Below are 21,470 nucleotides of genomic sequence, written 5' to 3'. Positions count from 1 at the left end.
GTTCCTTTTTGTTACCGAGTACCAGTCCGTAATAGAGCTGTGCTACAGTTTCTTTATCCATTCCCCTGCTGAAGTGTATTTTGGTTGTTTCTAGTTTTTGGATATTTGAAATAAGGCAGCTTTGAACTTTCACATACAGGTTTTTGAACATACGTTTTTATTTCTCTGGGGTAAATGCCCAAGAGTGAAATTGCTGGGTCATATTGTAATATATTTAGTTGGGTGAAAAGCTGTTACAGGCACACCTCAGAGAGATTGCTGGTTCAGTTTCAGACCACCACCGTAAAGCAAATATCGAAATAAAGTGAGGCAAGGAATTTCTTTTTGGTTTTCCCAGTGCATATCAAAGTTATATTTACATACACTGTAGTCTATTAAGTGTGAAATGGCATTATGTCTAAAAAGACAACATACATACCTAAATTTTAAAAAATATGTTATTGTTAAAAAATGCTATCATCTGAGCTTTCAGCTCAGATATCTTCCAGATATCTTTTTGCTGATGGTAGGTCTGGCCTAATGCTGATGGCTGCTAACTGATCAGGGTGGTGGTGGCTGAAGGCGGGGGTGACTGTGGCCATTTCTAATTATAAGACAGCAGTGAAGTTGCTACATCAATCAACTTCCTTTCACAAATGATTTCTCTGTAGCATTTCTCTGATAGCATTTTACCCACAGTAGGGTGTCAATCCTCTCAAACCCTGCCACTGCTTTATCAACTAAGTTCGTGTAATATTTGAAATCCTTTGTTGTCATTGCAGCAGTCCTCACAGCATCTTCACCAGGAGTAGATTCTTTCTCAAGAAACCACTTGCCTTGCTCACCCATAAGAAGCAGCTCCTCATCCATTCAAGTTTCATCATGAGATTGCAGCAGTTCAATCACATCCTCAGGCTCCAGTTCTAATTCTAGTTCTCTTAATATTTCCACCACATCTGCAGTCACTTTCTCTACTCAAGTCTTGAGCCCCTCAAAGTCATCCATGAGATTAGAATCAACTGCTTTCAAATTCCTGTTAACATTGATATCTCGACCTCTTCCCATGAATCATAAATGTTCATAATGACACCTAGAATGGTGTCTCCTTTCCAGAAGGTTTTCAATTTCCTGTGTCCAGATGCATCAGAGGGATAGCTATCTATGGCAGCTATAGCTTTATGAAATGTGTTTTTTAAATAATAAGACTTGAAAGTTGAAATGACTCCTTGACCCATTGGGCTGCAGAATGCGTGTGTGTTAGCACATACGAAAACATTAGCCTTGTCCATCTGCATCAGCTCTTGGGTGACTAGGGCATCGTCAACGAGTAGTCATATTTTGAAAGGAATCTTTTTCTGAGTAGTACTTCTCAATAGCGGGCTTATAACATTCAGTAAATCATGTTGTAAACAGACATGCTATCATCCAGGCTTTGTTGTTCCCTTTACAGAGGACGGGCAGAGTAGATTTAGTATACTTCGTAAGGGGCCTAGGATTTTCAGAGTGCTCAGTGAGCATTGGCTACAACTTGAAATCCCCAGCTGCATCAATACCTAACAAGAAAGTCACCCTGTCCTTTGAAGCTTTGAAGCGAGGCACTGACTTCCCCTCTCTAGCAATGAAAGTCCTAGATGGCATCTTCTTCCAATAGAAGGCTATTTCATCTACATTGAAGATCTGGTGTTTAGTGTAGCCACCTTCAGTAATGAGCTCAGCTTGATCTTCTAGGTAACTTTCTGCAGCTTCTACGTCAGCACTCGCTGCTTCGCCTGGCACTGCCGTCAAAACGGCTTGTTTCTTAAACTTCATGAACCGACATCTGCTAGCTTCTAAACTTTTCTCCTGGAGCTTCCTCACCTCTCTCAGCCTTCAGAGAACTGAAGAGAATTAGGGCCAGCTTTGAATTAGACTTTGGTGTAAGGGAATGTTATAGCTGGTTTGATCTTCTGTCCAGACCACTCACACCTTCTCTATTTTGCCCATGTTCTGGTTGAATTGCTTATTATTTCGCTTTCATTTTGCTGATTGTTTTGCTCTATGATACCTGGGTTCACTAGAGTAACACTTTCCATTTTCTTCCAGAACTTTTCCTTTCCATTTGCAATTCGGCTGACTAGGCAAGAGGCCTAGCTTGTGGCCTGTCTCAGCTTTTGATGTGCCTTCCTCACTAAGCTTAATCATTTCTAGCTTTTGACTTAACGTGGAAGACATGTGACTATTCCTTTCACTTGAACATGAGAGGCCAGTTCGATATTGCTGTGTCCAGGGAACAGTGAGGCCTGTGGTGAGGGCGAGAGACAGGGGAGGTCAGTCGGTGATGCAGTCAGAACACACAGAGCATTTGTCCATTAAGTTTGCTGTCTTACACGGGCACAGTTCATGGCACCCCAAAACAATTACAATAGTAACATAGAAGATCACTGATCACAGATCACTGTAACAAATATAACAATAAGGAAAAAGTTTGAAATATTGTGAGAATTCCCAAAATGTGATACAGAGACAAGTGAGCAAATGCTGGAAAAATGACATCGATGGACTTGCTCAGCACAGGGTTGCCGCAGACCTTCAATGGGTAAGAAAGGCAGTGTACACAAAGTGCGATAAGCCAAAGCACATTCAAATGAGGTGTGCCTGCCTACTGCTTTCCAGAGTAGCTGTACCATTTTTCATACCCACCAGCAGTGTATGACTGACCAGGGTCCAATTCTTCACCATCGTTTGATGTTATCACTATTTTTTATTTTAACCATTCTGATAGGTGTGTGATGATGTCTCATTGGTTTTAATTTTTAATTTCCCTGATGGCCAGTGACACTACACATTTCTTCATGTGCTTATTTGCCGTCTGTATATTCTCTCAGTGAGATACCTGCTGCTTTTTGCCCATGTTCTGATTGTATTGCTTATTATATTATTGTTTCATTTTGAGAACTTTTTATATATTCTAGATGAAAGTCCTTTGTCAGATGTGTGGTTTGTGAATGTTTTCTCCCAGTCTAGTTTGTCTTTTCTTCCTCTTCTCAGGGTTTCTGAAGCTCCAGCCTCTTTAATTTGATGAGGTCCAGTTCACCAATTTTTCCTTTTCTGTATCATGTGTTTGATGTCAAGTCCTCTTTGCTTAACCCTAGGAATCCTGATGATTTTCTCCTGTTTGGGTTTTTTTTCCCTAAAAGTTTTATAGTTTTATGTCATACATTTAGTTCTTTGATCTATTTAAGTTAATCATTTTTTATAAGATGTGAGATTTAAATCAAGGTTCTTTATTCTTTTTTTTTTTAGCCTGTGGTCATCCAGTTGCTCCAGCACCATTTGAACAACCCTTTTTTGAACAGCGATTTGGCAATATTTATCATGGGCCAAAAGAATGTCCACAGTTTCTCCCTGACACTTCTGAGAGTTTTCCCTTAGGAAATTATGCAGAAACATAAATAAGAGTTGTAAGCTTGGAAAAGAGTCACTCTAATATTTTTTATAAAAGTGAAAAACTGGAAGCAGTCTCAATGCCTAGGCTGGTTACATATGGCATATGCATGGACTATTATGCAGCAATTAAAAATAAATTCACTCAGTAATTTTCACCCATTTCCAAATAGTTTTTGAGACTATTAACAACTATTAATGAATAGTTACTTGGTAAACATATGTCTCGGTGCAAAGGATAACATGGTGAGCAAATCAGACAGCATCCCCCCCATCTAGGAATGAGAATAGAGAAAACAATTCTACCACTTAGAAAAACACATTTGGTAAAGTAAGGGAAAAAAACAGAAAACAAAGTCGTATGCACAAGGTGCTTTAAACTATGCTAATATATATGCATGTAGAAAAGGCATAAAAAAATCTTTGTTTTTTTAGGGTGATTGGATCAAGGGCAGTTTTTTTCATCCTGTTTTCTATGCCTCCTGCAGCACTTTCTTTTAATAATAATAACAGTGATAAAGAGAAGAGCTTCAACTGAGACATAACTTCTTGCCATGAAAAACTTAGGAATGTTCATTTGAAGAGATGACTGTCACCATATGACAGTCCAAAGGGCACAGGCAAGGCCACCACAGACGGGTGTTCCAGCACCCAGCTAAGTTGCGCTGGCTGATTCAGACAGTCAGCAAGTGTCAATGGGGCATCTGCCAGGTGACCTGGGTTAGACGGGGCACTCAGAACGTGTGTTTAGGAATAGCCAGACCTGGCCTCTGGGGGTGATGTCCAGAAACTCTGCTCTCAGTCTTCCTCATGCCTGCTCAGTGCTTCACACTTCCCAGCTTGCCTGCGATCCTCTCAAAAACCCTGTGCAGTTGTCAGGAAGGGCGTAATTTCCCCATTTGTCAGACAATGAGATGCAGAAAGCTTAAGCAACTTCCCAAGCTTGCATAGATCATAAATGGCAGGCCCAGGGCTGGAGACCTGGCCTCCCAGCTCTAAGGCTGACACTGTACTCAGAACCCCACCGCAGCCTCCAGAACAGCGCTGGCAACAGTGGGCCCAGAGCAGGTGAGCCATCAGCAGGCAGCCAGATGAGAATTTCAATCACATGCCTGAGACAGCATCTCCCAGGGCAGGGGACGGATGCTCTCCCCTGGTGCGCTTAGGTTTGCAGTTAAGGCAGCAAGGGGGATGTGATACCAACACCCAGCTCCCCTCTCCTCCCTTTCCCCAGATGGTGAAGGCAATCCAGGTCCTGAGAATCCACCTGCTGGAGTTGGAGAAAGTCAATGAACTCTGCAAGGACTTTTGTAACCGTTACATCACCTGCCTCAAAACCAAGATGCACAGCGATAACCTGCTCAGGAATGACCTCGGGGGGCCATACTCCCCCAACCAGCCCTCCATAAACCTGCACTCACAGGTAATGCACAGGGCTGGGTCCTACCTCCCAGCCAGGCTCCTAAGCCAGATATTGGAATGTCTGTGGGTCCCCTCATGCCCTGGGAAAGTGGATCAGACTCACTGGGGGCCTCCTCAGATCCATGCCTCCTTCCATTCATCAGGCAGCACAGTCCCCTTTTTTCCAGAGCTCACCATGCCAGGGCGTCAGTGTCCCCTAAAGGTGGCCAGATGGGAGAGGGACAATGTCCAAAGTGATACCTGGCTGCCTGGCCCAAAATATCCCAAGAAATGACCACAAGGGTAAGGAGCTGGGGAGCTCTCCTGGAGGACAAGGGGGGACTGGGAATGCACCCGGAAAGCCTCGCCCTGTGCACTTCTCCAGAGCCCTGACCTCCCTGTGTTTCTGGGAAGGAGGGTTTGGGGACAGTGGCCCTTTCCTAATCCTGCCCACCTAACAAAGACAGCTCCCCATGATACTGCTCCTCTCCTCCCTGATGGCTCTTGAATTGCTCACCCTGCCCTGGCGTATCTGTCCCCCTGAGATGTCATCTCAAGTCACCCCCTCTATCAAGCTTCACCTGCCACCTTTGTCCTGGGAACTGGGAAATGTGGAAATGGTGGCTATGGACTTTGGGTGGGAATGTGGTCTTCTCTTCAGGGCAGAATATTTTTCTGAAACCTACAAAGCTGCCTGGTGATTCCTTTCCGTCAAACTCACTGGCATCCGCATAAGCCACAGTCTCACCACTTTCTTCCTCTCCCATTGAGTTCCTGAGTCCAGGACAGATACATGGAGGGTCCCCTGGGAGGTTTGCAGTGGCCTCTTCTCATGAGATAATCAGGCATGGAGATATGGTTAAACTTTCTAAGAATGACTGGGAAGAGGTTCTGGAAAGATTGCTTAAGGAATGCAGTGCCTCTTTGTCTCTCAGTTGTAAGGACCAACACGCTTAATCCATCTCTCCGGGTTGGCAGAGGCAGGGGGAGGGTCAGGTGGCCTCTAGAAGGCCAGCCACGCCTTGCACATTTTGACAAGTATCACATCAAACCCACCCCAGTGGGATCTCTGTGGGACTCAGTAGTGAGTACCGCCTGGGACATGAGGCCGGAAGTTTATTTCCTCTTCCCGTTGCTTGAAATCACCAAATCACTTTATTACAGATATAAAAACAGCTGCCCAGGCTTCTGCTTGCTAATACTCTCTTGAAATAGACTCATTCCTTTAGAGTCTTATTGTACTTTCCCTTATGATCAAAATTAGCAAGAAACTTGCATAAAAGAGGACAATAATTGCTCAACGAGCATCCCGTTTGTAATTTATTAGTTTCTATTATTGTGGGTTACCATGGCGACGCAGCACAGCCCCGGTGATGGGAGAGATGCAAGATAGGAGCTGAGGAGGCTGTGAGGCCTCACCAAATGGAGATGCACATTTTTATCAGTAATTTTCATGAAAATAATAAGTGGGGAGTTAATGAGATGGAAAGCCATCCTGTGGCTATTGTGAATTTTTTTTTAAGTGTTGATCTAATTAGAATGCATCGGTCAGGAAAAGTAATGAGGATTTAGTGCCTCACAGAGATGTGGGGATCATATCAGAAAATTAGCACAAGTCTTTGGAAATAATCAGGTCCTTGGAGAGGCGCTGGATTCCCCCCTCCTGGGTTCTCCAACGCTACCCTGAGCTCTGGTGTTGGGGGTGTTCCAGGGCAGCGGGGGGAGAAAGGAGGGTCAGAGGGAGGAGCAGCCACAGCACGGGGCCCTGTGCTGATGAGCAAGCCGGCCACAGGCAGGGTCACTGGAGGCACGGGGTGGCTCTGAGTGGGCAGGGTCTCGCAGATGTTACCTGCTAAAGTCAGTTTCCAGGGGACCCCCGGCTTCAGTGCCTCTGAGCTTTGAGGAAAGAGGAAAGAACTTTGATTCCTATCATGTAAATATCAGATCTCTGCCTGACAGTGAGGCTGGCCCTGGGGTAGCCACTGCAGAAAGGCCTCTGATCTGCTTAGAAATAGGAACTCAGGCAGTCGGGCAGAAACAAGGACACCAAGAAAGAGAGGACAAGACACTTTGCAAGGTGTTCTTGTTTGGTATTTCTCAAACTTGACCCTTCATTTCCTCTGACTGCCACCTCCTACTTAGTGCAGACTTTAATGGGTAGATAAGAAAATCACACGCAGGCTGCGGCCATAGATTCCTCAGCTACTCTCCTGTCTCTCCTGGATGCCCCTCAGCCCTCCTACAAACATACACACACACACACACATACATGCATGTGCACACTCATGCACATATGACGCACACCGACTCACACCTCTTAAGCTTCTGTTTCTGGATTATCTTCCTAAAGCTCTGTTCATGTCCTCCTGCTGCTCAAACACTGACTGTCCCAGAGTTTTCACATCCTTCTATCCGACCTTCAGGACCCTCCTAGGTCTCCACTCCTCCATGCTGTCTGTTAGTGACACCTCCACGTCTCTGCAGGACCAAACCCAGCCTCCTCCCCAGGGATAGAAAAGGGCTGCTCTCCCCACTGAGGCCTCCCTGATGCCCCTCCCAGAATGGACTTTTCTTTCTCTCAACCAACTGCTGGAGCACTGTGGGCCACTTGTTTGGAGACATCACATGTGACTTTATTTTATAGTCACTTCTGTAAGACTCCTTTTCCTCTTTTAGATAAAAAGCATGTTTTGAGTAGAGACAGTATTTTACACATTATAACCCACACCCAAGGTGGCTACCACAAGCCAGTAAATATCTGTGGAAAGAGGTGATACAATGTGCAAGACGGAGAGAGCTCAAGAGCGGCAAGAGAAAGCTAGAGGAGGCATGGAGAGATAGGAAGAAAGGGAACAGGAAAGATCGACAAGTATCAAGAGTCCCATTCAAGAGGGAGGTAAAGAAAGACTGAAAAATTGGAGGAAAGGACAACAAAAGGAAAAGACACAGATTTAGGAAAAGGGAAGTGCAGCTTAAGAAAGGCAGAAGAAGTGCCACTAAAGAAAGAGGCAGAAGAAATGGATGGAGCAATGGCAACAACAATGAGATGAAGGGGCAGGCAAGATGGGTGCGGGGTCAGCGCAAATTCTGAGGTATGTGGAGACAGGGAAGGTGAGTAGGACATGCCATGTGCTGTCCCCATCCACATTCCCAGGTCGAGCTCCTGTCACTATCCCTGGAGCTAGGGTGGGGGCTATCATGGGCCTTCCCAGGAAGGAGAGACCCAGGACTGGCAAGACTTTTCAGTGCAGGCAGACCTTGGGATCAGCATGGAAGCCAGTATGGGAATGGAGAGAGGAAAGGAGTGTCTGGGGCGCACGCGTGCGCGCACGTGTGTGTGTGTGTGTGTGTATGTGTGTGTGTGTGTGTGTGTGTGTGTATGTGTGTGTGTGTGTGTGTGTGTGTGTGTGTATGTGATGGCTCCCATTCGTCATGGTTCAGCCTTAATACCCCCAGCCTGAAATAGCCGCACCACAAGCCTGGCCTGGGGAGGGGTGTCTCCCCTCTGGAACACGATCCTACGGATCAACATGCCAGCTGCCTGCCAGCTTTGTTGCAAAGTGCTGGCTCATGGTTTTCCCTGTGTACTAATAATTCGGCCTTGTGTTATGAAGCGGGAGAAACTTTTATATTCAAATCAGTCCCCCCTTTAGATGCCATACTGAGTCCCCTCCCAGCTCTGTGGGGTCGGGGCATATTCCCTGCTTAGCCTTCCATGTCTAGATGTGAGTTTTCTTTGGGGGATGGAATGGGGCTGAGGAGTAGGGGATATGCTTGTACCAAGCAAGAGAACTAAGACAGAGTTTCCAAGGACCTAGGCCCCCTCTGCTTCCTTCCATCCCCCTAGGAAGCCATCCTATACCTACCAACACCCAGCCGCCTCCCTCCCTATTGCCTGGGCTGCTGGCAGGGGCAGCATCCTCAGTAAGATGCCAATACTGACTTCTACTCAGGGTTCTCCTGTCTTTCCCTAGAGCTCACAAATTAAACCATTCCACTACACAGAACCTCCTCCCACCTCCACTCAAGTATTAATTTGACTTGAAATTCATCCCCCTTTTTCCATGGAGAGTTAAGCCTCAGCTCTATGCCAGGGCAAATGAACAGAGCCACAGTTCCTATTCACTCACCAAGCATTTGGGGGGCACTAGCTGTACGCATGTCCTAGACCCTCAGAGAACACAATCGTCAGGAGGAGTTCTCTGTCTCAGTGGAAGGGAGCAAAGAGTCACACCTGAGGCTCTAGATCAATTAAGTAAGCCACAGAAGGCTCAGGGTCAAGGGCACCTTGAGGAAGGGCAGCAGAGGAGCAGCCAGACAGGGAGGGGAGCCACAGGAAAGGGTCTGGATTGAGCAAACCACCTGCAAGGCTTAAGGTTGCCCGAGTCACCACTCGGCTTCCTTCCTCCTCCCCCAAGGAAAGCCCAGGCCCAGGCGGCACACCCTCACGGCCAGAGTCTGTTCCTGCCCATGGACAGAATGAACAACCCTCAGTATGGATTAGATAGGCCAGCAGGAGGATTCTGCCCATTGCAGGTTCACTGGCCTGGGGAGGGGGCATTTCAGGCAGGCTAGGGAGTGAGGGAGACCCTAGGCTTGTCTTGGGGAGAGAAGGAGCCTGTGGAGGGTGGACACAGTAACTGTACATCTACTCTAGCACCTGCTGAGCCTGCTGAGTTCCGAGGGGGTGAAGATGCATATGGCAGATCTCTGGCCTCCAGAGGTAATGATGGAGTAGCTTGCCGCCAACTGTGTGGGGGTTTGGGCTTTGAGGCGGATAATGATGGGCAACCGCCAAAGGTTTTAAAGGTAGTGGAGAATGTAGGCAGCGGGGTAGGGTTTGGAGATAAATGAATTGAGTGGTCACCTCTTGTGTTGCTCAAAGAAGAACTGGCAGAGAAAGTGGAAAATGTTGACATCCCCCAAACTCCCCCTTACCTTCTCAAACACTGTATGTACTACACTGAGTGCTTTCCACATTTTGTATTATTTACTTCATACTGCAAACCTGTAAGATGCACATTATTTTCTCCATTTCACACCCAAGGAAAGGGAAACTCAGAGAAGTTAAGACACTGGCTCAAGGTCACACACCTGATGAGCAGCAGAGTCTGGGATGGGTTATTCTGGAGTCTATGTTCTACTTATCCTAATAGGTCCTTTTACCTTTTGGGTGACACATAGAAGGTGCCAGGCCTGGGGGAAGAGGGCTGACTGTACCTAGCTGTAGATCATGGATTTAGAGACTAGAGAGGAAGAAATCGATTGTTGCTAATAGATTGAAAGCAGGGGGGAGAAAGGCATGAAGTGAACACAGCTCGGAGATGCTGGGCTTCACAGACCAGGTGTGACTCTCCAGCTGCTACTCCCTGAAAAATAGAAAGAGGTCTAATCAGTGCATCCCCACCTGAGGAAGGTGACTTAGGTAGGCTTGCGTGCTGACCAATAGGCAGTTGGCATTTTCAACAAGGGAGGCCAAGGGGATGCAGGGCAATCCCTTCAGCCAAGCCCCTGGAAGTTATGCAGTGGCCCGGCATCCTGAGCATTTGATCAAGTAGGGGAAGGGGAGGAGATCTGCCCTGCAACATCACCACTGAGACGGGAAGGGGCAGCGCCAGACCAAAGTGACAGGGAGCTGAGGGCAAAGAGTTACCCTGCTTAATGCCTGCTGTAGGCATTAAAGCTGCTGATTCTGCCAGTAGCCCCCAGCCCTCAGCACAGGGGGCCAGGAGACAAAGAAGGTGGCCTCCCAGCCAGGCTAGTGAAACCTGAGCAGTTCTCTTCTTTAAAGAAGGAATGTTCCTTAAGAGCAGCAGCTGCTACTTGTCCCCACAGGCCAGAGTGCCTTTCCCCTGAGACTAAAGCCCCCAACAGGAGGGGAACGGGAACAGGATTAGGTGGCTTGTTTACATGGGTTTGGCTTCCCTGAGTTTGGAACCCAGCTTTTCCCAGCCTAAGGCAGGACTCCTGCTTGCCAGAATGGAGGGACACTGCCCGGAACGGGATGTCTGGGGACAGAAACAGCCTCCCCTCCCCCTTAAGACACACACACACACACACACACACCATCCCCGGCCAAAGGCCAATCAGGCCACACTTTTACGGAGCATCTTCCATGCACACAACACTGTGCTAGGCAGTTTGAGGTAATTCAGAGAAAGACCCCTCTTTCCTTCAAAAAACCTGTAGCCAAGCTAGGAAAAGAAGACAGGTGCATGAGAAAGAGAAGCACCGTCTGCTCTGGGTCCAGCAGATCAGGCCAGCAGGAAGCGCTACAGGAGTCAAGAGGATGGGCACCGGCATGCCAGGGGGAGGTCAAGACAAGCTTTCCCGCACAAGTGCAGCCGCTCAGAACCAACTCCCCACCCCCAGCCCAAGCAGGTCAGCCCGCAAAGCCACCTTCCTGGGAAGCTTGGGGAGACTTGGAGGAGTGTGGTCTAAGCTCGTGGATAAGCAGAGACCCCTAGTGGCCAGGGGGTGGATGGCAGACAGCTGGGCTCACCCCCAAGGTGTGCTGTCCCCCAACCCTGCTCCCTCTGGCCCCTCACACCCCTCTACCCACACAATAAATGCCAGAGAATGGCACTGGTTTTCCTAAAATCCTCAGCTGGAAGGACCTTTGCAAGGTCATACAATTCGTTCCTCTGTTTCATAGGCATCCTGGTAAGAAAAATTCCAGCTATTTCAAAATAACTGAAAGGAAAACTTATCTGTTCTTTCCTTCATCCCCTTATTTTTTGCCCCCATCTTGGTTTATTCCAGGCATTTCTGCCTTTAGTGGGGATCATGTTTTCCCAGGTAACATAGCCCTTTCCCTATTAACAGTAAAGAACTGTGGCTCTAGGGACCAACACAGCCCCTCCCGGGCTGACATCAGACCACAGGGTCAGAGTTCATGGTTATCGTCAGCTCCTAGTGCTACCCCTCACCTCCCTCTGCCTCCAAAAGTAATGGCAGAACCTTTCACTTTTTCTTTGTAAGGCTTTCCTTTTGGATAAGTCATCTTTCTTTTTTCCAAAAATGAGATTTGGAATAAAACTCACCCCATGACCTCTGTGGTCCAGAAAGAATGACCAGTGTCCCAGGAAGCCAGGGCCTTGCTCGGTGGAGCTCAGGAGATGCAAGTTTTCAGCCACTTCAAGGCCACTCCCTACCTTGCTCTGTGCCCTTCTGAGCGGCTCTTTGCTTCTCTGCATCTCAGGGAAACAGCATGCAAGGACCCATGAGTGTAACAGCGTCCGGGGAGGCCTGCAGAGGCCAGCACACTGGTTTCCATCTAGCTCCTGGCTCTGGGTCCATGTCCCATGAGACATCATTCCTGGAAACTTTATGGAAGTTTTCAGCTTTGGGGCCTATTTCCCACTAGAAAGTCAATCTTAGTACTAGAAAATAAGAGACCACACACTCCTCGGTCCAGTGGAATGGCTCCACCAAACAGCCAGGGAAGTGCCCATGATCCCAGACCCCCAGCAGCTTCTAGAGGGGTGGGCACCACTGCCATGTTCCCAGTGGAACAAGGCAAAGAGCTCTTGGCTGGATAACCAGCTCTCGGCCACTGGTTCCTGGATGATTCAAGCAGGGATGTGAGACTCTGATGCTGAAAAATGTCATTAAAATTGTGCTTCTCACCTCTTTATGGGTGCTAACGGGCCTGGAAGGGAACAGCTCCATTTGGGTCCAGACAGAGCAGCACCCACCTGGTTCGAAGTCTGAGAAGCCCCAAGGGGAAGCTATTGAGGAGATAATAATAGTGTGTGCTTAGCCAACATTTTCTACCCAAGGGACTTCTGCTGCCGACCTAGTAGCTCCTTTCCCAGAAAAAAAACCTGTAGACTGTTCCAGAAGTTCAGAGCCTCATGGTCTCCATAGAGACAAAGGCCCTAGAGAGCTAGATACTGAGGCTTGGCCTGAAATAGCTGCAAAGTCAAGCCTCGGAACTAGCTGGGGACAGGGACTCCAGCTTTGACCTCTGTTGCTTGGCCTTGGCCCAAGAACGTCTTAGGCAGCGAGGCAGGGAGGCAGGAATGAAGGGGGCATGTGGCAAGGGTTAACCACCATGACTAGGTGTGCAGCCCCAGATGAATCTCTTGTGTTACTAAGTAAGGAAACAATGTGGCTCTTGGACTTCAAGGACAGGTTGAAAGCCGTACCTGTGCCAAACTCAACTCCCTAGCTGAGTGACTTCAGCCAAAGGAAGTGGGAAATGATTTATTGGGTGCCTAGGTGTCCCAGGCACTGTGCTTACTTTGGGAACCTGCTTGATGGGCTCCAAAGCACATTTGTCTGTGTGAGTATCAGAGCCAGAAGACCAGGGTTCAAGGCACAGCTAGCTCTTGGACTCTAAGGAGTCACTTCCATTCACTGGACCTCAACTCATCTTCAGGCAAATAGAAAATCTCTCTCCTGCTGACCCCACAGGTAGTGGTGAGATTAAAATGAAATCGTGTGGGGAAATAGGTAGTTTTCAGACTCATCTGATCTTTGGGACCATCTGTATGTTAAAAAATACAGATGGCTAAGGGTCTGACTCAATGGCCCTGAGAATCTCTGTCTTTAAAATCACCCCGGTGCTCAGGCAGGTTTGTGAAACAGCTTATATTTACAAACGTAAATATAAGGGATGCACACCAGCTCCCCAGACTTCAGGGTTGCCAAGACGGTGCCTCCTCTTTCTTGCCCCAGCTAAGATGTGGCCAACCCCAGCCCCGCTCATCTCTATTCCCACCAAGTTCTCCATTCCATGCCTTTGCTGATGTAACTTGGCTGCCTGTCAGCACCTCCCAGCCAAAGACCCCAGAGTAGGAGGAGAGGGTAGGAAAGAGAAGGTTTTGACCCAGTGCATGCATCGCCTTCAGTTACCCAAACCCACAGCGTCACAAGGATGCTGGCCAAGCCACAAGGCAGAGAACCAGCCAGAGCTGGAATGAGCAGATGAAATAGCTAGGTGATACCTCACCCTGCGCCTACGGCAAGGACAAGTGTGTGTTGGTTGAATCCCAAGGCACACATCTTGTATTTATTTTACTGATTTTGCTTGTGTTTTCCTAACCCCGCTAGATACTTTTTCAAGAGGAAGAAAGTCTGGGATGAGCTTTTATGTTTGAAATTCCCAAATATCCTTACCCAGTGAGGGGCACCATGGCATGGACGATTCCAGACAAGAGATTATTGAAAAGTCGAGTCCATTAGTGTTAGGGTGAGTGGCATGGAGGGGTCTCCTCCTCTATTAAATTTACCTTCCAAGTTTGCTTCAGCTTCAAATACCACCAGTACTGGTTTATATCCTGGGGGAATGGTTGGCCGGGCTGGGATGTTGGGACCAGGGAGCATCAACCCCAGAGGAGACTCATAGTTAAAAAACTCACGTTGTGTGGGCCCCTGGGTGTCAGCATGGAGTCAGATGCATTTTATCAATGAGAAGTCTGAGGCCACAGTAGGACCAGGAGCCAGGAACATCTGATTCCCAAATCCCACATCTTCCCCAAATCCAGCAAATTCCCAAATACTGAAGCCTCTGTACTTCTGGGTTTTAGATGGTTTATCTGTTCGCCTTGCCCTCAGTGACTCTTTATGGAGCCCCCACAACTCAAGGAGCACCTTGCTGCCAGGTCCTGGTGCAAGGCAGGGGTTCAGCGTCTGTGGCTCTGAAGGAGGGCGGCATGCTGGTGCTATTGCTGCCCCCTGAGCTGGGTGACCGTGGGTGCATCATCTGGGTCTCTAAGCCTCAGTTCCGTCTGTGTGCCTCAGGGAGTTGGCGTATGTGGGTTTTAAGGGCTCTTCCAGTGTTTAAGCTTCTGCAGGTCAGACGCAGTGTCACACTTGAACTGCATGAGCGGGAAGGTCGAGTTCTGCTCAAAGAATAAACCTCACTGGCCCCGAGGCTCTCACTGAGTCCCTGAAAAGGGTAGGCAAGCGCTGTCCTGTCCCTTCCCCAAAGTCACAGCAGCAGAGCTGAGCCAGAAATGGAAGCAGGGCCTCCTCCTGCCCCACCCACGCAGGGCAAGCCTTACCCAGAGGCTGAGTGGCAGGGGGGCAGGAGCAAGATCTGGACTGTTCTCCAGACGCTGCTCATTCAAATGCAAACCTCCTCCAGCTCTGGGCCAGGGACAGACCAGGAGGGCAAACAGCACAGCTCTGGAGGGGCCGCTGTGGGGAAATGGAAGTTCCTGCAGCCAGGATCCTCACCTGACCCTAAACTACTTGCTGATGTAATTGGCCTGCTGCTAGGCTACTGCTTCCACACCCACAGCCAATTAGCTATTATTGACTAAGGCATCATATAAAGAGCTCTGCCCAGTGCTCTGGGTGGAGGCAGAGAGAGGTAGATTACAGACCTATAGACTGCTGGGTGTGGATGTGATTCCAGTGCTCGACCTACTGTGAGAATAGAGCCAGGCATAAACCCTTTTACCCTAAAAACATTCTGTTGTCATTTCTTGGTCTCACCAAATCCATAGTGAACCTGCCCAGGGCTGAAACCCTCAGGCAGGCCAATAGCCATTGGGAAGGTTACCTGCTTCCAGCCCTGCTCACAGCTGAGAACTGCAGTCCCAGGGGCTGGGCGGCCCTGGCAGGGCTCCTACAGCAACTCCCACTTCACCTCATCTGCCACCTTTCTTGTTTTTTCCAAATAAAGCCTAGAGACCCCGACCTCTCACACATTGAATACCTGCCTCATAAACCCTCCCTGCACTGAGGAGGCAACCAGCCCAAGCAGGGAGAGGTCACTGCTCCTTGGAGGCTGCAGCCAAGTTTCCCTGCCCTCGTGCACGCCGTGCAGGGAGCTGTAGTAGGCTCTATGTGCCAGGCACTGAGCTAGGTGAGGGCACAAAGGTAAAACGCTGCAGGCAGCTTGGTGTAATAAATTCTTGGTACAGGTGCTGAGGGAGGGATGTCGGGGAAGGCATCTGGACACAGTTAACTGACTGTAAAGGAAGAATAGGTGCCAAGCAGGTAAAGCCTGGTTCTTGGCCCTGGCCACATATTAGAATCACCTGCACACTTTTAAAACTCCGAAGCCCCAGCCACACCCTGACCGATTAAATTAGAATGTCTGGGACTAGAACCCAGGCTCCCATATTGGAAATCCCACAGGGAAAGCAAAGCAGGGACCACTGGTTTGTGGGCTGATTCGTGTCTCAGGTTTTTAGCAGGATGCATGGCTAAGTGGATGACCACTGTTGGCTGGCTGGTTGGTTTTTAATTTTGAGCCTTCTTATTCGCTCTTTCTAGGAAGCCAGAATTGCCTCTTGGATTTGGGTCTGGGCAGGAGCAGAAAAGACCAGGAGGGAAGGCAGCAAGGGCGCAGGGGAGAGGAGGAATCTGGGGCTGGGGCTCTAGGCTCTTCGTGACACTGTCACAAATCGCACCTCCTTTACTGCCAGGACCTCCTGCAGAATTCCCCCAATTCCATGTCTGGAGTCTCCAGTAACCCCCAGGGGATTGTGGTCCCAGCCTCAGCACTCCAGCAGGGCAACATTGCCATGACAACCGTCAATTCACAAGTGGTGTCAGGTGGGTGCAGGGGATTGTGGGGAACACCGCTGGGAGGAGAACGGGTGGACCCAAGGGGATTTTAGGGGTGGAGGGCAGGCACTGCACAAACCATCCCAGGAAGTGGGAGTGGGTGCCCCTGCCGAGGGAGGGGTCTCCAGCTGAGTTTCTTGCCTAAACTGCTCTGTAAGTTTATAGATGGTTAGCACCAAACCTGATTGGGATGGTTTGGAACAAATTTGGGTCGAAGGATGAGCCCCTCAAAGACCAAGTAAGGCTCGTGTTCCTTGCCCCCAGCACTTGCCACCAGAGGCTCTGGTTTCTGCACCCCATCCTCCTCCCAGCCTTCCTCTGCAGAGGCTGAATGCCTCCAGAGTAGAGGGTGTTTACAAGTGAGTGCCAAGGGAATTGGAACCCCTGCTGGCGCTCACTCCTACCCACCCCCATGGCAGGGGACCCAAAAACTGGTTGTCTCCTTAGGTGGAGCCTTATACCAGCCGGTTACCATGGTAACTTCCCAGGGTCAGGTGGTCACCCAAGCAATCCCCCAGGGAGCCATCCAGATCCAGAACACACAGGTGAGTGTGTGTCCAGGTGTGCACACATGTGCATGGTGACGGGGGGTGGGCAACGGAAGTTGTTTACTGTCCACTGGGCACTTTACATGAGCAGCTCATGATTCTTCTGAGAGCATCGTTACCCCCACTTTGCAGAGAAGAAGCTGGTGCTGGGAAGCTTTTATCAGTTCCTGGGATGTTGCTGCCTCTCGGAGCTGCATCAGAGAAGGCACATCAAAGACCACACCCCCTACTCCTGGTCTCCGCTCGGAGCCACTACCTAGCACAGTGGGACAGGGCACACATGCACAGGGGGGTGGGGAGTAAGAAGTCAGTGGCCTCAGATCTGACATTAACCTGTCATCTTGGATAAATCTCCCAACCTCTCTGAGCCTCGGGGCTCTTATCCACAGAGCGGGACTAATGCCAGTGGCACACGGCCCCACCCATCTGCAGGGCTGTTGCGAGGGCTAACCTTAGAAATGGATAGCAAAGTGCTTTGCCAACCATCAATATACAGACACACGCACGTTCAAGATGAATACCAAGGGCCATACTGTGCCACCCCCAGAGGTGCTAATAACTGTGGGGCAGCTTTTTGCAGATTTGTCTCTCCATGCCTTCTTCATGACCCTGCTCCCTCCATCCCCTCTCGCCTCTTTCCCCTACTCCCACTTCCTTCTTCCCTTCTCCCATTCTCTGAGAGACTGGTGTAGGTTGACAGGAAAGGTGAAGTGCCCGGGCCCTAAGAATGAGTTGGGAGGGGGTTAGCAGTGAGCGCCTGCTGTCGCTATAACAACGGGTCCCTAGCTGCTGGCCCCCAGGCTGCTGACGCTGCTTTTCTCTCCACGTGCTCTGAAGGTTAACCTTGACCTCACCTCCCTCCTGGACAATGAGGATAAGAAGTCCAAGAACAAACGAGGAGTCTTGCCCAAGCATGCCACCAATATAATGCGTTCTTGGCTCTTCCAGCATCTCATGGTGAGTGTGTGTGTGTTGGGGGTGCAGAGTCGCAGCCCGGGCAGGAGTGCCATTTGGGTACCAGCCTCTGCCATCATCCCCACATATACAGAGGGCATGCCCGCAAAGAGAGGCTCTCTGGTAGGAATGTCATCTTCCAGAGGCCAGGTCAGAGGGAAGGCTCACGTGGGACCTAACACTGCGAGACTCTCTCTAGTCCTGTTCCTGCTGACACACAGAACAGGCGACATCAAATAAAGGAATGGGGACAGACACATTACGAAGGCAGTTAAGTACTGGGTAAGTGTTTGGCATTGTTTCATGAACAGAGTGAGATGCCATGGGGCCCAGAGCTGCAGTTATGGTCCAAAACCTTCCCCCTGCAGGCGCCATGCTCACCCCTGCCCTCCTCCCATGGAAGAAAACCCTGCTCCGTGGCCAGGACTCTTGTGTTCCCTGGAGTCCCCACCACTGGGGGAAGCAGAGGGTGTGTGTCCCTTCCCCCTGTGGGAGCAGCCGGATGACGCGCAGTGCTGGGGAGCGGCGGTAAGACCATCCCCTGCAGGAGCTGAAACCTTGGCTCCTCATGTCCTCGTGTACCCATAGCTCTGCCTTGGGGAGAACATTCTTTCATAGGCCTCTGTGGCTACTTTCATAAATGGTGACAAAGCGTTAGGTTTAAATGTAATGTTTCTATAAAGCACCTGCTGTGCGTGCCAATGTGATGTTGGTTATAGTTGCAACAGACCTGCAGCTCAATATCAGGAATGACTTCCAAAACAGTCATCTCCAACACCACTCAAGAGCCATAGCAGCAATGAGTAAAGTTCAGTGACTGAACTGACTGTGTGTGTGTGTGTGCGCGCGTGTCCAGGGTCAGGAGCTGGATTCTGGGAGCAAAGGTGGAGGCCCCCAGCAGTTGGCAAGCTCCCCACCTGGCACGGCAGCATGTAGGCACAGGCACAAGACGAAACCCAAGGGACCATGTTGGCCTGCAAAGTGTGGGGAAGAGCCGGGAGTAAGGCAGGCTCTGCAGAGAGGAGAGACTTCAGTGGATCATGGAAATTAATTAATCAGCCCATCAGCAGCCCTTTATTTGAAATGGGAGCACCCCCAGAGGCCGTGGAGCCCCAGCCTAGGCAGGGCTCTCAGATCTGGGGATCATAGGGACTCTGGTGCAGAAGGGCTGGGCCTGTGCACCCAGCAAGCATGAGATGGCTCTGTGGTGCCAGATGTGGGCTGACTTCTGCAACCCCCCACAGATATCCACCTCCCAACTCTAGGGACTTGGGGCCACCCAGTACTTTGCTGAGAAGCACATTTTGAAAGTGTCACCTAGAAACAAACAGTAACTAATTTGGGGAGAAGGGGCTGGCAGCCTGAGGGCTAAAGTGAGGAGGGGAGGAGAGGAGGCCATGCCCAGAATCCTGGGAGCAGCCCTGACTTAGCAGCTGGGGCTCGTGGCACGGATGCCCAGGCCCCCTGCCTGTCCTGGTTTCCCACACTGCAAGAGGCAACGGCCCCCAGGAGCCTGCTGGCCTGTGAGCCTGGCATCCATGTAGCAGCTCCAGCTGCACTAGGGGAAGAGGGGATCTCTGGGAGATCTGTCTCTGGGTGCTGACCTGCCAAAGCCATGAGCCTGGAGCGGGCCCCACACACTGGGGCGTGGTGAGGCGTCACTGTGGACTGTGTGTGTGGTGGAATGCTCGGGGGCTTTTGATGCAGCCAAACCTGGGTTCAGATCCAGGCTTTACCTCTTATTCTGTAACCTGGCCACGCTCACCTCTGATGAAGCTGTGAAACGATCGCCAAGACCCTGGCGCACGGAGGTGCTTCCTCAGTGCTAGCGAGGTCCCTTTCCTCCCTTCCCCACCTCCCACCCCCACACAGTTTTGAAGGGTAATGTAAACGCACCCGCAACCTCACTTCTGCAGGGGAGCAAAGGTGCATGTGGGAGAGAGAGGAGGCTGCGAGGTAGATTCCCTGCCCGGGAGCCTGGCCCCCAGGCCACCCCGCACTCACCTAATGCCCTGGGCTGCAGGCTCCTACCCAGTGACCTTCCGCTCACATCTGCGGCTCACCCTGAGTTAGTCTTTAGCCCGAGACTGGAGAGCCCCCTAATGGTCCCTCCTGGCTGTGCCTCCCCTCTGGCCTGGACCGCGGCTCATGTCCTGCCTGCTGGCCCCACTCTACAGCTCCAGGTGGTTGCTTTGCACCCCATGGCCACTTCCAGCAGGACTTGGGATGGAACAGGCAGGTGGGGCGGAGGGGAGAGGGGGTCACGGATGAGCACGAAACAGAAGGGAAGGAAGGACCCAGAGGAGCAACCCAAAGGGGACCTGGAATGATGGGAGGGCCATGCTGGGAAGCATGAGTAGGGCCTTCAGCACCCTCCCACCCCCTGGCCCCCCCAGCTCAGAGGGCACTTGGTACAGATACTATTAATAAAGCACTTAACACTGGCAAAGTCCTCCCAATTAAAGCCTTTCTCACAGCGGCCGTCCAGAGCTGACAAGGGTGTGATCCTTTGGCCTTTTAAGTCAGAACTCAGAAATTCTGAACTGATGGGGAGGAAGAGGATGAGGGGCATCCCAGGCTGTACGGACACAGCAGAGCACAGCTGTCCTCTCCATGCTGCCAGCCTGGCTGCCCAGATACAGGTGGTCGCACACAGCCGCAAACCAGATAAAGCTTTTGGTGACAAGATTACAATGGAAAGAAGACAGGCTTTGAAGCCCGACAGACAGGGATATGAACTAAGGCCCTCCCACTAGCTGTGCAATCTATTTCTTTGAAAAAAAAGATAATACCATTTCCCATGGTTGTGAAAATTAAATGAGATAACATATCTGAATAGCCAAACCTGACACATAGTCACACTCAAGAAATGTGAGTTCACTTTGAACTTTCTAGAATAGTACATCAAGAGCAAGTTTTTGAGGCTAAGGCCCAAAATTTGTAAAAATTAATTAGAGATAGATGGCTGATCTGTTGTTCTGATCTATACCACCTACTGATTTTACCATCATTTGACCCTAAGAATATCCTAATCTGTCACTTACCTGTTCTGTGCATATGTGTGTGTGTGTGTGTCAAATCTACATGTCTTGTATCTCTGACTCAATTGTAAATTTCTCAAGAGTAGGAATCATTCATACATTATACCTGTTGTGTAAGTCCTAAAGCATTGATTCCAAAATGTGTGCCTTTACAGGGTGTTACAGGTATTGCTCCCCAGAAAGGGTTCCATATTGAAATAAGCTAGGGAAAATCTGGGTTATACCAACTTTGGCTTATTTCTTTATTCTTAGTGTACTAGGGCCATTGTGAGTTTGCACAAGGGGGTACAGTTTGAAGCTTTTCCCAAACATAACTAATCATTCTAAGTCACTCTTTTTTTCATTGTTGCTTTGAGGAACAACTATGAGACTAGTTCTGTAGTAAGAACATAATAGGCATACAGTAGCTATTCAGTTTTAGGAGAGAAAGATAGAAAAGGCAGGAAAAGACAGATTTTCTTATATAGATATATCTGGTTCAGTAACAACAACTAGCTTGTTGATTGCTTAATTGAAAAAGTTGGTTGAAGGAAGTAACACCCATTAAAGAGATACATTTTTATTTTCATTTAAAAGATACACATATGTATTTATTTGC

The 21,470-nt window shown here is 49.5% G+C and overlaps 1 protein-coding gene across 6 annotated transcripts in view; it reads left to right on the top strand.

Moving 5' to 3' along the window:
- PKNOX2 (PBX/knotted 1 homeobox 2) overlaps positions 1 to 21,470 on the top strand; it is a 245,771-nt gene that overhangs the window by 207,915 nt on the left and 16,386 nt on the right. For 4 of the 6 annotated variants that reach the window (XM_073239542.1, XM_073239539.1, XM_073239540.1 and 1 more), the window contains 4 exons: positions 4,637 to 4,825; positions 16,188 to 16,317; positions 16,777 to 16,874; positions 17,715 to 17,834. In XM_073239542.1, the coding sequence (XP_073095643.1) occupies positions 4,637 to 4,825; positions 16,188 to 16,317; positions 16,777 to 16,874; positions 17,715 to 17,834 (537 nt within the window). The remainder of the gene's footprint in view (positions 1 to 4,636; positions 4,826 to 16,187; positions 16,318 to 16,776; positions 16,875 to 17,714; positions 17,835 to 21,470) is intronic. The other 2 variants (XM_073239543.1, XM_073239544.1) reach the window with 2 other exon arrangements.

Source organism: Manis javanica, chromosome 6, assembly GCF_040802235.1.
Source record: "Manis javanica isolate MJ-LG chromosome 6, MJ_LKY, whole genome shotgun sequence".
NCBI classification, from domain to species: domain Eukaryota; kingdom Metazoa; phylum Chordata; class Mammalia; order Pholidota; family Manidae; genus Manis; species Manis javanica.
Note: the sequence above shows the minus strand (reverse complement) of the source record. Positions and strands in the feature narration are given on the sequence as shown.